General features: G+C 41.3%; 1 protein-coding gene across 2 annotated transcripts in view; it reads right to left on the bottom strand.

Moving 5' to 3' along the window:
• Nucleotides 1–8572: 8572 nt before the first annotated feature.
• Nucleotides 8573–14759, bottom strand: part of LOC138763866 (uncharacterized) — a 46293-nt gene continuing 40106 nt past the window's right edge. For both annotated transcript variants that reach the window (XM_069938758.1, XM_069938756.1), the window contains 2 exons: nt 13315–13437; nt 8573–11450 (listed from right to left, as the gene is read on the bottom strand). In XM_069938758.1, coding sequence (XP_069794859.1) covers nt 9044–9775 — 732 coding nt within the window. In that variant the 5' untranslated portion in view covers nt 9776–11450; nt 13315–13437 and the 3' untranslated portion in view covers nt 8573–9043. The remainder of the gene's footprint in view (nt 11451–13314; nt 13438–14759) is intronic.

Here is a 14759-nt window from a genome sequence, read left to right as displayed (position 1 = left end):
TCTTTATTTACACTACTGTCACCACTATGGCACTATGGCACCTTGTCAATACCCCCCCCCCACACCATTGTTTCATGAGTTGTATGTTTATATATGCAGTAAAATTCCTGTTATCTAAAATTCAAGCAACTGGCAGCCTCAAGAAACTGGCAAAAATCATTACGGAAAATAAACAGGTAAAAAATACATAAGTTTGGAATTGGCATGTTTCGCTGTTAGTTTGCCAATCACACAACACGCAATCTCAAGCAACTGGAAAATTCATTTATCTGGCATCTACCAACCCCATAATTGCCGGGTACCAGGGTTTTTACTGTGTGTGTGGTTAACATTTTTTAAAAATATGTATGCATTTATATATTTTTAAAATTCATATATGGTATATATATGTGTGTGTGTGTATATTTATGTTTATTTATAAATGTGTGTGTTATATATATGTATGCATATATACAGTATGTGTGTCTATATATATATATATATTTATAAATGTGTATGTATATACATATATATATATGTGTATATATATGTATATACATACACATTTATATATGTATTTATATTTATATATATATATGTGTGTGTGTGTGTGTGTGTGTGTGTGTGTGTGTGTGCCTGTGTCTGTGTATGTTTATACATGTGTATATGGTATATATTATATATAGTATAGCTAGAATATTTTTCTATCTTGAATTGTTACAATTGTAGTGGATAACTTTCAAAAAAACAGTTGTAGCAACTTTCCCATTCATACCAACATGATCTTGGAACTTGTGCTACTGTTGTGTGACTGTAAACTGCTTTTATAATAGTACTTTGTGCCTGACAACATTCTTCAGTCTCTCTTGCTGTTATTTGCATATATGTCACTATATACAATGTGAGATTCTTGTGTTTAATAATTTGAATTAATTCATTGTTTGATTAAATTACAAAATAAATAGATATGCAGTTAAGAAATCACCAATTTGCAGAGTTCCCAAGTCAATGTCAATTGACTAACAACCTCAAAGAACTTTTGATTTCAAATTCCAATGCATAGCACTCCATAATTTGAGTTTTAGGGTTGAAATTATTCTGTAACCTTTGAACTAATCATTGCAATGAAACATATTTTGCTTTCTTGGGATTGAAGATTTGTAAAATTTAAAACCATATCCATTTACAAAATAACTTTCTTGAATTTTCGGGATAGAATTATTTTTCATTGATGGATTTTCACCATTAGAATCAATTTCTCCTGTGCATTGGCTCTAAAAACTCTATATTTTATGCATGAATTATCAGACATAGGCACTCAATCACCACATTGTGTGCTTCTAATGTATCTGAACAAAAAAAAATTGTCTTCTCCTGTTGCTGTTCTTTCCAAAAATGATGATAACTCACCAAGGCTAGCAGTTTCTCTCCACTTCAATGTCTGTTTAGTGTCATAACCCTACTTCTTGCCTCATTGAACTAATCATAACACCTTTTGTTATTGGAACGTACTCCACTGCTGGCAAAGTTTTTGCATAGACTCATTCTTCTCAACAAGCATTGTGCTGGTTTTAACTCAATATACTAATCTAGGAGCCTCCCTTACAGAGCTTTGACCACATTCTTGTCACACAAGGACCATTATTTTCATCTTCTTCACCAATTTGTAATTAACTTCTGGTTTTTTATTGCATTATGCCAGGAATTTCTAGGGAATTCCTGGCACATTGGGAATATCTTGCTTATTCCATTTACACCAACTTTTCTTTTTCTTTGGCTTGGCTTCGCGGACGAAGATTTATGGAGGGGGTAGAAAGTCCACGTCAGCTGCAGGCTCGTTTGTGGCTGACAAGTCCGATGCGGGACAGGCAGACACGGTTGCAGCGGTTGCAGGGGAAAATTGGTTGGTTGGGTTTGGGTGTTGGGTTTTTCCTCCTTTGCCTTTTGTCAGTGAGGTGGGCTCTGCGGTCTTCTTCAAAGGAGGTTGCTGCCCGCCAAACTGTGAGGCGCCAAGATGCACGGTTTGAGGCGTTATCAGCCCACTGGCGGTGGTCAATGTGGCAGGCACCAAGAGATTTCTTTAGGCAGTCCTTGTACCTTTTCTTTGGTGCACCTCTGTCACGGTGGCCAGTGGAGAGCTTGCCATATAACACGATCTTGGGAAGGCGATGGTCCTCCATTCTGGAGACGTGACCCACCCAGCGCAGCTGGATCTTCAGCAGCGTGGACTCGATGCTGTCGACCTCTGCCATCTCGAGTACTTCGACGTTAGGGATGAAAGCGCTCCAATGGATGTTGAGGATGGAGCGGAGACAACGCTGGTGGAAGCGTTCTAGGAGCCGTAGGTGGTGCCTACTACACTGTGCATATATACACTACATATATGTGACACATGAAATATGCTCCATGTTTGAAATCTATGATCGTGCAACAAGAGTCATCTGAAGAGAAAAACAGGCATAATTGTTTTAATGCCTAACCTACTTCTGATATCAAAATAAACTCTTTCTCCTCAATTTGCAAATGAGGACACATTCCCTCAATCTACTACTCATCCTGCCCTGGGAATACACTGTATCATTCTGCAACCTAATATGAGAGGGTCAACATCTGGGTAAAAAAAATTAGCATCAAAAGTACCATCCTGTTCGATGAGCAACAATGATCTTTATAAGTATGAAATATTTTGTTTATATTAATTTAAATATTAACAAGTGTGCAAGTAATTGCTTATAAAACAACTTTCTCCCATTTGTTCCATGTATCCTCAATAAGAACCACATGAAAGCTTGGATTATGCGACATTCTGTGTTCTGGCCACATCTTTAGAGGGTGGTTACGGGCTGCAAGCTCTCAATAAAACATTCCACTGGCATGGGGGCCTGATGACTTTAGAAAGGGACAACTGTAGAGTGAGAACTTTCCCCAGAACAGGGTGGCAAATGAAATTTACCCTGCTATGGGGCAGTGTGCATTTGTATTATTGTAGAGAGAGGTAGATCAAGATCATACATGTCATTACACAGTCATGGTCAACACCTTATCAAAGACAAGAAGAGAAAAGAAAAGGGTGACTAATAGAAAAGGATCAGGCGGAGATTTTGTCAGAGAGTAGAGCAGAACCTCTTTGAGGTTAATAGTTTTGGAAGAGGCGTGGCTGTGAATAACATCAGTAAATTAATTTTTTTTAAAAAAAGCAGAAGCTGGAAATCAAATAAAAGCAAAGAATGGACCAGGTGCTGGTCAGTGGGATTAGGAAGGTGGGGATTTGTTCCGGCATGGACTAGTAGGGCCAAACTGGCCTGTTCTGTGCTGTATATGGTGATATGGTTATATAATGCTGTAAAATGCCAGTAGGCAATATTTTGGGTCAGCACCACTGTGGAACTAGATCTCATCTGTGTCCCTGGTGAGCTATGACTTGGCTAGTGTAATAATGGTTTTCCAATTCTAAAAGCACTTAGGTATTTGAATTGCTGTGTTTTTTTATTACTATGGTTTGAAAGCCTCAGTTCATATTACATGAACTGTTGATCCTAATGTGCTCTCATACATTCAGCCTGCAGCTCATTTGGTAGCAGTTGTGCTTCAGAAACTGAAAGCTGTAGCTTGAAATCCAGTTTCAGGGACAAGACTCCAGAACACTAGCATTACTTCTGAGAGTGCTGTGTAGCATTGAGGTGGCACTGCACCATTGGAAATGCTGATATGGATGGAGTGCTAAACATCGGACCTGTTTACTGTTTCAGAGGTTAAAGACCTGAGACTATTTCAGAGAAGATATTAATGGGTTGCATGAGAATTCAGGTTGCATGATTAGTAGGTTTGCAGATGGTAATGGAATTAAAAAAACATAGAAACATAGAAGATGGGAGCAGGAGTAGGTCATTCGACCCTTCGAGCCTGCTCTGCCATTCAACGAGATCATGGCTGATCTTAAAGTTCAGTACCCCGTCCCCGCCTTCTCTCCGTAACCTTTAATACCCTTATACTGAAGAAATATATCTAATTCCCTCTTAAATATATTTAATGAACCTGCCTCTACTGCCCTCTGTGGCAATGAATTCCACAGATTCACCACCCTCTGGGTCAAGAAATTCCTCCTCATTTCGGTCCTAAATGGTTTGCCTATTATCCTCAAACCATGGCCCTGGGTTCGGGATTTTCCCATCATTGGAAACATCCCATCTGCATCCATTCTGTCCAGTCCTGCCAGAATTTTATATGTCTCTATGAGATCCCCTCTCAATCTTCTAAACTCCAGCAAGTACAATCCCAATTTGCGCAATCTTTCCTCCTAAGTCATTCCTGCCATTCGAGGTATCAGCCTGGTGAATCGCCTCTGCACTCCCTCCATTGCAAGAACATCCTTCCTTAGATAAGGTGATCAAAACTGCACACAATACTCCAGGTGGGGTCTCACCAAGGCCCTGTACAGCTGCAGTAAGGTATCCTTGTTCCTATACTCAAACCCTCTTGATATGAAGGCTAACATACCATTTGCCTTTTTAACCGCCTGCTGTACCTGCATGCTCGCCTTCAGAGACTGGTGTACAAGTACCCCGAGGTCTCTCTGCACTTCCCCATCTCTTAATCTATTGCCATTCAAATAGTAATCTGCCCTCCGGTTTGTATTACCAAAGTGGATAACCTCACATTTATCCACATTGTAGTGCATTTGCCATGTATCTGCCCAGTCCCTCAATTTATCCAAATCACACTGGAGCTTCCTGACCCCCCTCTTCCGTGCACACAACCCCTCCTAGCTTAGTGTCATCTGCAAATTTGGAGATGGTGCTGAAGAAGATTGTCTACAGTTATAGTGGGATATTAATTACATGGGTAAGTGAAAAAGGGAATGGCCGATGAAATTTAACTTCAATAAGTGCAAAGTGTTGCATTTTTGGAAGTTAAAAGAGGGCAGAACACAAACAGTGAATGATGGGGTCCTGGAGAATGTTGTTGAAAAGAGAAAGTACAAGTATACAAAATGACGATGAAGATGTATGGAGTACTTGACTTTATTGGCTGAGGATTTGAGGAGATTTGGGACATTGTACTATAGTTATACAATATTTGCATGCAGTTCTAGTCATTATGCTATAAGAAGGATGTGATTAAGTAACACAGTGTGGTGAGAAGATTCACAGGAATGTTGTGTGGCTGCAGTTATAAGAGACTGGATAGGCTATGTCTATTTTTCTTGAAGGAGACTGAGAAGGGGTTGCTGTTTCCAATGGCAAGCTTAAGGTGAAAGGGAGAACTGAGGGGTAAAGAGTAGTTGGAGTTTGGAGTGAGCTGCCAGAGGAGGTGATGAGGGCAGGAACAGGATCAGTAATTAAGAGCCTTCTTCACGGGCACTTGAATAAGCAAGGGAGAAACGTGAAATTAATACATGCAAATTTGTTTTTGGAGGGCGTATAGCATTGAAAGGCCTGTGTCTCAAAAGCCGTAGAGTTGTCCATGCCGATAATTATTCTTCAGTCAACATGATGCAAGATAGTTTGTACTAAAATTCACCCCAGGTCAGGAATCAGGCCATATTGTTTCAAAAGTACAATGGCCTCCTTCCTCTGAAATTTGATCCATTGACTTCACATAATTTTGAAGTCAGAGTATACAGCTGTTAATGGGATTATAGATGTAGTGCTATTGACTAGGGATGAATTTCTTGGGAATATTGTTGTTTGCGGGAACTTCTTGCACACACATTGGCTGCAGATTTTCCCATGTTGTAACGATCACTATACTTCAAAAGTGCTTCATTGACCGTAGAGTGCTTTGGGGCTGCCTGAGATTGTGCAAATCATTAGATGTGGGCATAATCTTATTTTTGATACATCCAGAGCTGCAATTTAAGCTCTGCAGAGGTGAAGCCATTGACTGGTCCCTGGCCAGTTCTTAGATGGGAATCTGTTGTAAATTACAATGAAGTTGCCACTTGGTCCAAAAATGTTTGTAAGAAAGAGAAAATGTTGCCATGAACTATAGTTATAGACTCAGGAGTCACTTCAAGGGCATTCTGGATCTGAGCTCATAACCATAAACTACACTCTGCTTCTCATGGTAACTATCCTTAGGGGCTATTTTCTAAATTTATTGTTCAGGAAGAAGACAAGCAGATGGTTGTTGGTAACAAAACTACAATAATTGAAATGATAAAAGGGAAATTGGTTTAAATTTTCTTCTCCAAGTAGAAGGTCCAATTTAACATCTTTAAAAAGGTAAATAATTTTGTGTAACTGGCTCTTCTTGATTACTTTTGGAGAACTGTTAAAGACACCCTTGGTGAATATACAAAATGCATTCACTGATATTGCAATAATATATCAATCATTGAATATGAAGGGCTTAAATATGTAACAATAGAGAGTGGAGCTTGGACAAGTATACTTCAAATATATTTGATTTTATGATTACAGCATGATCTATGATATGCATTTATATATAAAAATAATTGCGACCCAAATTCTCTTGAAATATAAGAAATATTCATCATGAGTAGTGCAAATTTAAAATCGTTCTGATTTGTTGTGGCTGGAAGATAGCTCTTGATCCTGCAATGTTATTTTTAAGTCTGCTGGCTGGAAAACTAGGAGTGATAAAGCTGAGAATCTGAACGTGAATTTAGTATGTTCATGGCCAAAAATGAATCAAGTTCACATGTAAAAGTTGATACAGTACTTCTCCCCATATCTGAAAATCTTTTCCGTTATTGGGTTGTTTTGGTTTACAGAGCTTGAAGCAGCTCAGTTACATCAACAGAATTACTTGTATCAGCACCTAAACAACAATAAAAAAAACAACAGCAGGATTTTTGAGCTTGAAATAATGTTTAATATGTACCAAAAAACAACTTGATCTCTGCTTACAAAATAAGATAAATTCAGCACCAAACACATGAAATGATCCTTGATTGTTTTTTTCAAATGTTTCCTCCAGGGTCATCTGCCTCATTAATAATGCTTTTTTTCTTTTAGAAGTCTCTCTTTGATTTTATAACCGCCATGATTTCTTGTTCTGTTCTGCTCTAGTCCTTCAATAAGATTTGCCATTTGCAACTATATCTTTGTACAGTACACGAGAGCTCTGTTGTTATCAAAATGGTGCCAACAGAGGCCCACATGGGCAAGTCAGGTGATAAATTTTTTTCAACTTGTGATGTCATGACTGCGTCACAAAATAATTTGGTTAATGGATCATTTCCCCTTCAGATAAGGGGAAACATACTGTCCATAGCAATATTCATGGCTTCGTACAGAGCACATTATATATTCAGTTGCAACACTTGCCGGTTGCGAAGAGATTATTCAAACACCATTAAGTTACCTTTCCGTTACATGATCACAACCTTACAGTCAGAAGTTTCTTTGGCAGAATGAAGCAGGTGTCCTATTCTGAAGCTAATTATTCCTCGTTTAAGGGAAGAGGGAAATGGGCTCTGGTTAATGAGCCACATTTAATTAAGCAGGTTTCTGCAGGTTTGGTACTTTAATAAAATATCCCAAAATCTTTTATGAAGGATCTGGCTCTTCACCCCTCCATCTTCTGACTCATGCAGCAAAATGTAAGGCTGAGAATGGGATCAGCTCTAAAATCTGTGCGACAGAATAACTTACTGACCCTCTCATTAAAGGCTCACCCCCTTCACCAGTAGGCCATACGTGTAGGTTTCCCATTGATTCTCCAAATTATGTTCAGATACACAGCCCAGATATGAGCTATTTTGCAGTCTTTGGTGTAGTGCAGGGTGCAAGGGGTATCACTTAAGACTTGTCAGCTATGGTTTAGATATATGACTGATACATATTAACAATCTCACTTATAAATACATCTTGATAGATTTATGCTGAATTTCCATTTCTTATTCCAGAATATTATATCTTTTTTATATCTGTATTCTTGACTGGTGCATTTGGGCATTTCATCAGGCCAACTGATGTGTTTATGATCTATGAATCACCAGCAATAGTTTCCTTTTCGTGCATCCTTTTCTTGGTAAAAAAAATTATCATTCTCTTTGCTTTTTCATTTCCTTTAGCCAAATATCTGAGTAACCTTCTGTCTCATACAATTTAAACGAACTCTTAACCACTGAAATTACTGGACCTAACAATAATGGCAAAATAAAATCATTATACAGAAATAGAATTCCATCCCATAATCTGGTTGAATGAAAAAATAAAGTATAAGCTTGGGAAGCATGATTTCCACTCAAGTCACATCTTTTCCTGATTTTAATCTTCCCTTATTATTTGTAGCATTTTCAGTAACATCACGCAACAACAGAACCTCTGCGTGACTGAAGCCGCCACAGATTTGGAGGAATAACACCTCATATTGATCTGGGCACCTTCTGGCTGGATGGCATTAATTGTCTACTTCTCTGGTTTCCTTTAAACCCCTCCCGCCAACCCCCACCATCTTTCATCAAGCTCTGCCTTTCTCTCTCTCTCTCTCTCTCTCTCTCTCTCTCTCTCTCTCTCTCTCTTTCTCTCTCTCCCCCCACCCCCACCCCCCTTCCTTTCCCTAGTTCGGCTTCCACAGAAACACAACCAAACCCTCCCCTTCCCCCAATCAATTCTCACCTTTCTTCTCTCTGTCTCATCCTTATCCAATTAACATCTTTTGTCTGTCCATCTGCAATCCTGCCCATTCTGATTATTCCCTTTGCCTCCAACTATTTAATTTAGGGGCCTGCCCGCTTTTAACTCGTACCATGAAGATGAATTCAGGCTCAAAACATCAGTTATATATTATGGTGTGCTGTCGGTCAGAAGCAAACACACAAAACCAAAAGACTATACCACAGGCTTTATTCGACATAAACTTCCACAGAGCCAGCTGTGAGGAGAGCTGCTGTAAACTCTGAGAATGTCTTCGAAAGGCCAGCTCAGGTTTATATCCTGGAGGGTGATTGACATCCTACCGGGTGGGGCTTGGTCCATTCAAGTCAGCTGATTGACAGCCGGCCAGGTGTTGTCTTGTCCCCATGCTCTTCTGCAGGTACAGAGTTTGCCCCCCGCAGTAGGCCAGTGGTGTACCACCACATTCACCCCCTTCTTTAAAATTGTCCGGTGGGGGGGTGAGTTGCAGTAAAGAGCTGCAAAACATATACATAGTATTTACAAATTGTGATGGTCTGGGGGCTGTCGGTGTTTTTGCAACCATCGCAGGACTGGCTCCTAGTCACTGGTTGGTGAGGGTGTGGGGGAGCTGGGGTCAGGGGCCGAGTGGCTGACGTGGTGCAGCGTGGAGAAGTGGCCAGGGGGGCTGGGGTTAAGGCATGTGTATCGCATCGAATAGTCAGGGGGGTGGGTTCGTCCCCCACGGTTGTAGCAAGTCCTTGGTGACCAAGGAGGTCTTGAGTGCCCCATAGCTGTTCAGGGTTGGGGGTGTGTGTCAGGCCGGCGAGGTCCTGGGCTAGAGGATGCTGTGCTGTGGTGGGTGCTCCTGTTGGTGTCAGATCCCTGGTTGAGGCGGTGTCCTCCTTGCCACTGCCGAACCTCACGTAGGCATAGTTGTGGATTGCATGTAGGAGGAACACATGCTCAACCAGGCGTTCGGCCTTGTATGCCCGCATGTGTCTACGCAGGAGCACTGGTCCCGGGGACGCGAGCCATGCCATTCCGTCACGATCTCCTGTCCATTGATTTTTACATCCATCATTGGAGCGCCCGAGGTCATGAGCAACGTTCCTGGTTGAGGTGGTAGCTGCTAGGACCATCTTGGGGCCCAAGTCATCGTTCCCCAATGGTAAAGGTGAGTTGTGGTTGACAGTGTCCTCTGCAGACATCGTGAGAGGTGAATGTCAACTGGTGGTGCTCTCCGAAGTCATGGGGTGGGGTGTGCGGATGTTAGCAGCATCCAGAGGTGTGGGATGCATTGGTAGGGCGGCTTGGTCAGCACCCGTGTTGACCACGTCGTCATCGGTGGAGGTCTGGGAGGGCCTTGGTGTCGGCGGCGTAAGCGCTTGTCCGGCCCAAGATGGCGGTGCCGCATGGGAGGGTGAGGCATGGCTGGCTTTCTTCCCCGGCTGTGCTTGCTGCACTGAGTGAAGTGATGTCATGCCGCTGGCTGTTGGGGAGGGCGACGTCATCATGGTCAGCAGAAGTGATGTCATTCCGTAGACTGGAAGTGACATTGTTGTAGTCTTCAGGAGGTGGCATCAGTGAGAGCGAAGGCTGGTCCAGGCGCATGGCGTGCACGTGGCGATCATTGCCAGTGAAGCCAGAAGTTGGGCCGCTGGGGTTGGGGAGGCTGGAAGTGGTTGCAGGGGCAATGGCGTCCCCCGACAATCACACGTGGCAGGGACTGTGAGGGAGTGGGGGAGGTCATAGACGGCTGCCTAGCTGCCGGCTGGCTTTAAGAGGCATACCTTGGCAAAGTGGCCTTTCTTGCCACATCTCGAGCAATACTGGTTTTTGGCCGGGCAGTTTTGGTGCGATCGACAATCAGACCCACACCGGGACCCACAGTACTTACATTGGTGCTGAATGCCTGCAGCAGCGATATTTTCTTCTCCAGCTTGATCAAGAGCCACAGCAGCCGAATGTGTTGACCAATCAGAGGCCTGAGGAAGCCTGGAATTGAAGGCTTTAGTGTGCAGGGCTGCTGCCTCCAGGGTTCGGACTACCTCCACTGTTTTGGCCAGGGAGTAGATATTGTCCTCCAGCAGCTTCTGCCTGATGGCACTCACGCATAGCCCTCGGATGTAGGCATCTCTGATCAGCCTCTTGACCTCCCCTTCATTTATCCCGGGTTCAGCCAGACGAGGTCGGGCCAACTCACACAGGACTCCCAGGTAAGACACGGCCACTTCCTTAAGTAGTTGGGCTCGGATACTCAGGAGGTTCCTTACAAAGACCACATTTGTGGGAGGTTTATACATGGTCTTGAGGGTGTTCATCACTTCCGAGTACCCGGTGCAATCTGGAAGGCTCGGGAACCCAGCTTTGATCGGAGTAATACGAGCCTCTTTCGATCGGAGTCCAGGATGTCATCGGCATGAGCCTCGATGATAGCTTCAACCGTGTGCTTTCAAATCTCGAAGCGTGTTTGTGCTTCTGGGTGGCATGGGTCAATTTCAAGGCTCCTGGCACTCCGGAACTTTTCCATAGCAGCTTTGAGAATTTATGTCAAATAAATTGTGGTGCGCTGTCGGTCAGAAGCAAACATACAAAACCAAAAGACTGCACAACAGGCTTTATTTGACATAAACTTCCACAGAGCCAGCTGTGAGGAGAGTTGCTGTAAACTCTGAGAATGTCTTCGAAGGGCCGGCTCAGGTTTATATCCCGGAGGGTGATTGACACACGACCAGGTGGGGCTTGGTCTATTCAGGTTGGCTGATTGACAGCTGGCCAGGTGTTGTCTTGTCCCCATGCTCTTCTGCAGGTACAGAGGTTGCCCCCTCCTGAGACCTGCTGAGTTCCTCCAGAATTTTTTTGTTTTTATTGCAATATCAAGCTCTGTTTGGATAGAAGGTGAGAGATTGGAACTAAATTTAAAATCCACTAACATCATTCAAATTACAATCTATAATACAGAATTACATATATAAATATTATTAAAATAAACAGTTTGTTTAGAACATCACAGTTAGAGGTTTATTAATCTAATTAATTAAATTTATCCTATTAATAGTCATATAAATTATCTTTAGATATTTATCTTGTCCTTTCCAGTCTGATTTTCAGTATGAAATATGAATGATACTAAAATATTTGCATTTCTTGATTAAACTGGTGAAGCAGGAAAAGGACTTAGGACTCAAAATTCCCTTTGCCCTGAAAAACAGCATTAATTTTTTTTTATGGCGGCACAGTTGGCTTAAGGGTTAAAGCAATCCCTTTACAGCACTTGTGATCGGTACTGGGGATCGAATCTTGCACTGTCCATCAGGAGATTGTATGTTTTCCCTGTGTCTGCATGGGTTTTCCCCGGGGGCTCCAGTTTCCTCTCACTGTTCAAAATGTATTGGGCTGTAGGTTAATTGGTTGTGAAAACTGTGTGGCATGGACTCTTGGCCATAATGGCCTGTTACTGTGCTGTGTGCCTACATTTAAATTTTAAAAACATTTAAAAATAAAAAAATTAAATTTAAATAAATAATGCATGTGAGACCAATGAATATTTTATTGTCAGGGGCTGATGTGTATACCTGGCTCAAGATCTTGATACTTTTTAGAATTAGCCATCTATTACGTATGTGCTCAAAGGCCTTTCCATCATGATTTGGGGCTGCGCAGAGTCATACAGGTTGCTCATATCTCTGGACCCTGTGTGCAGGACGAGATGTGCTTGTTGGGCTGAGGACAGAGTGGCAAGGCATTATGCAGCATCAACTGATGCTATGTGGGATGGACTTCAAGAGTTGGGCTGAAGAATCGTTGGTGGTGGAGGAGATGAATAACAGAAGCTACAAGGGGTAAGCTTTTAACTTCAGTGGATTTAAGACCCAGATTGTGCCTCACAAATTTTTTCTGATAGTACAGACATGTATTGATCTATGTGATGCAATCTCTGGGCTTGAGTGTTTTTATATTAATTATCCCTTAAAGCAAATTATTCTTTCTTTTCATTCACATTTATTAATCTCATTTGGGAAACATAAATCCCTCCAATCACTGAGGTGGAAAGTAATGGCCAGCTCTGTGTTGACCAAGTGTGGGAACTTCAGACTTAAAGAGGAATTGAGAGTAAACTGAAGATAAACAATAAGACCCAGATTGTGCCTCAGAGTTTTTCTCATGAAGTTGTGCTGGATGTAGAACCGGTCTATCACATGGCTGGTAAGCAATGCTCAATGATTGAGTCGTTTGGTAGTTGGTGAAGTGGAACAGGAGTGATGATGCTATGAGAAAGAATGGGCTTACTTTTCACTATGCACAATTTGGGAAGTAAAAAGGTGTCTGCTATAAACTGGCTTCCACTTGTACATGCTATCATATTGATACACATCAGTAAATAAGAGACTGTCTCAAACAGGGAGAGTCTTGAATGATACAAGACAAAGGGGCGGTCAGTTAAATATGAAGTGTGTTCCATTTTGTTTGACAAGACACGATGAGCTAAATGGCTTTCTCTTGCACTGTGAAATTTTATGATTTGTTGATTCTATGGGGAACATGGGCAGTGCGCTGCGTTCTGAAATATCTGGGTCAATGACTTATGGTAAGGACTACTTATCATTTGATCACTTTACTACATGTCTATTTGGTGGAGAAAATTGCAGCCACACCTGATCCCATCTACATTTTCCAGATAACGTATCATCAGGGGAAAAATAAAAAGCAATGGGGCAGATTGTGGTGTCTTTACCGACAATCCTACCTGTGAAGAGGAAAATATAATCTGTTGAAGGAACTCAACGGGTTGCGCAGCCCCAGTGGGAGATGCCACCGATATGGCTTGACCAGCTACTTTCCAGCATCTGCAGTCTCTGTGTGTCTCCATCTGGGAAGAATTCACGCACCAGAGATTAAAACACTGAAGAGGAAAGTTTTCAGTCTTTCATATTGTGGACACACGATCCTGAAAAAAACAAGTCTTTTGCATTCATACAGAGTGATTGAAAGAAGGCGGATTCTGTTCCATCATTCAGTAAAATCTTTAGCTTCTCTGATCTTTAGCCTTAGGTGAAGTGATCTTTAGCTTCCCTTCCATTTTCAAGCCTGATTCCCCTTTACTGTAAACAACCATTCACAATTTCCAGCATAGAATTCCCTGGTTTTACAATCTTCTGAAGGAAGACATTTCATCTCACCCTCTAGAGGCAAATTTCTTAATGTGTTCTGAATTTTTCAAAAGCTAGTCAATGGAGAATACCACACTGATGACCAGAGTTATACAAAAAAAAATCTAGTAGATTTATTAAACTGTTTTAATACAACACAAGCCTTTTGCTGGCAACATTGATCTCATTTTAGTTTGCTGATTAATGATGGACACAAGGGGTAATCTGGTAATTGTTACATTTCTTGGTCAGTGTCCAAGAAAAACAGCTACTTATTTTGTGATTTCTGCTGCTTATACAAGATCCATCTTTCTGAAGCAGCATGTCATTTAATGCAATATAAAAGAAAATTCCATGAAAGACTTCAACAAGTGCATTGACCAAATCTAAAACAAAGACATTGTTAGTTAGTAGTTGAGCAGTGTAAAGTGACTTTCTTTTTCCATATATAGTCAGATACTCAGTAATGTGGATGTGGAATAATTAAAGTGATAGCAAAGATGTTCACCCTTAAGGTGATTCATTTTGACTCATTCACAACATAGGTACCGGGATTATGACTTCTGAATGATTGGGTAGAAAATCCTTGCAATCATTCTCCATGACAAATTTTAAAGTTACTGGTCTCTGGCTTTGTAAAATCAGGTTGGATTTCACCATATTTTATAGCGTAAGCAGTTGTACTAACGATTTTACAAATGCTTTGCTACATATTTGATTAAAGAATTAAACCTGTTGTGATAAAAGTCTGGAAAAAGTACAAAAGGTGGCACATCAATTTTTACCTTTTATCGACAAAAGTTCCACTAAATACCAAAAAGCTAAGTTTGATCAGTGATAAAATACATTTCATGGAAAATAAGATAAAAATGAGAGAACAAGACTTTTAATGTAATTAGGGCAAACTTCTTGTAAGGCCATATATGTTGACAAGATTGGATGGGCTCAGACATCTCATTCCGCGATGCAACATCTATCTTTTTCTGGATGAGACTTCAATTAAAGTAAATGTAGAAAGGGCTGTTCAATAACATCTTCATTT

Source organism: Narcine bancroftii, chromosome 5, assembly GCF_036971445.1.
Source record: "Narcine bancroftii isolate sNarBan1 chromosome 5, sNarBan1.hap1, whole genome shotgun sequence".
NCBI classification, from domain to species: domain Eukaryota; kingdom Metazoa; phylum Chordata; class Chondrichthyes; order Torpediniformes; family Narcinidae; genus Narcine; species Narcine bancroftii.
Note: the sequence above shows the minus strand (reverse complement) of the source record. Positions and strands in the feature narration are given on the sequence as shown.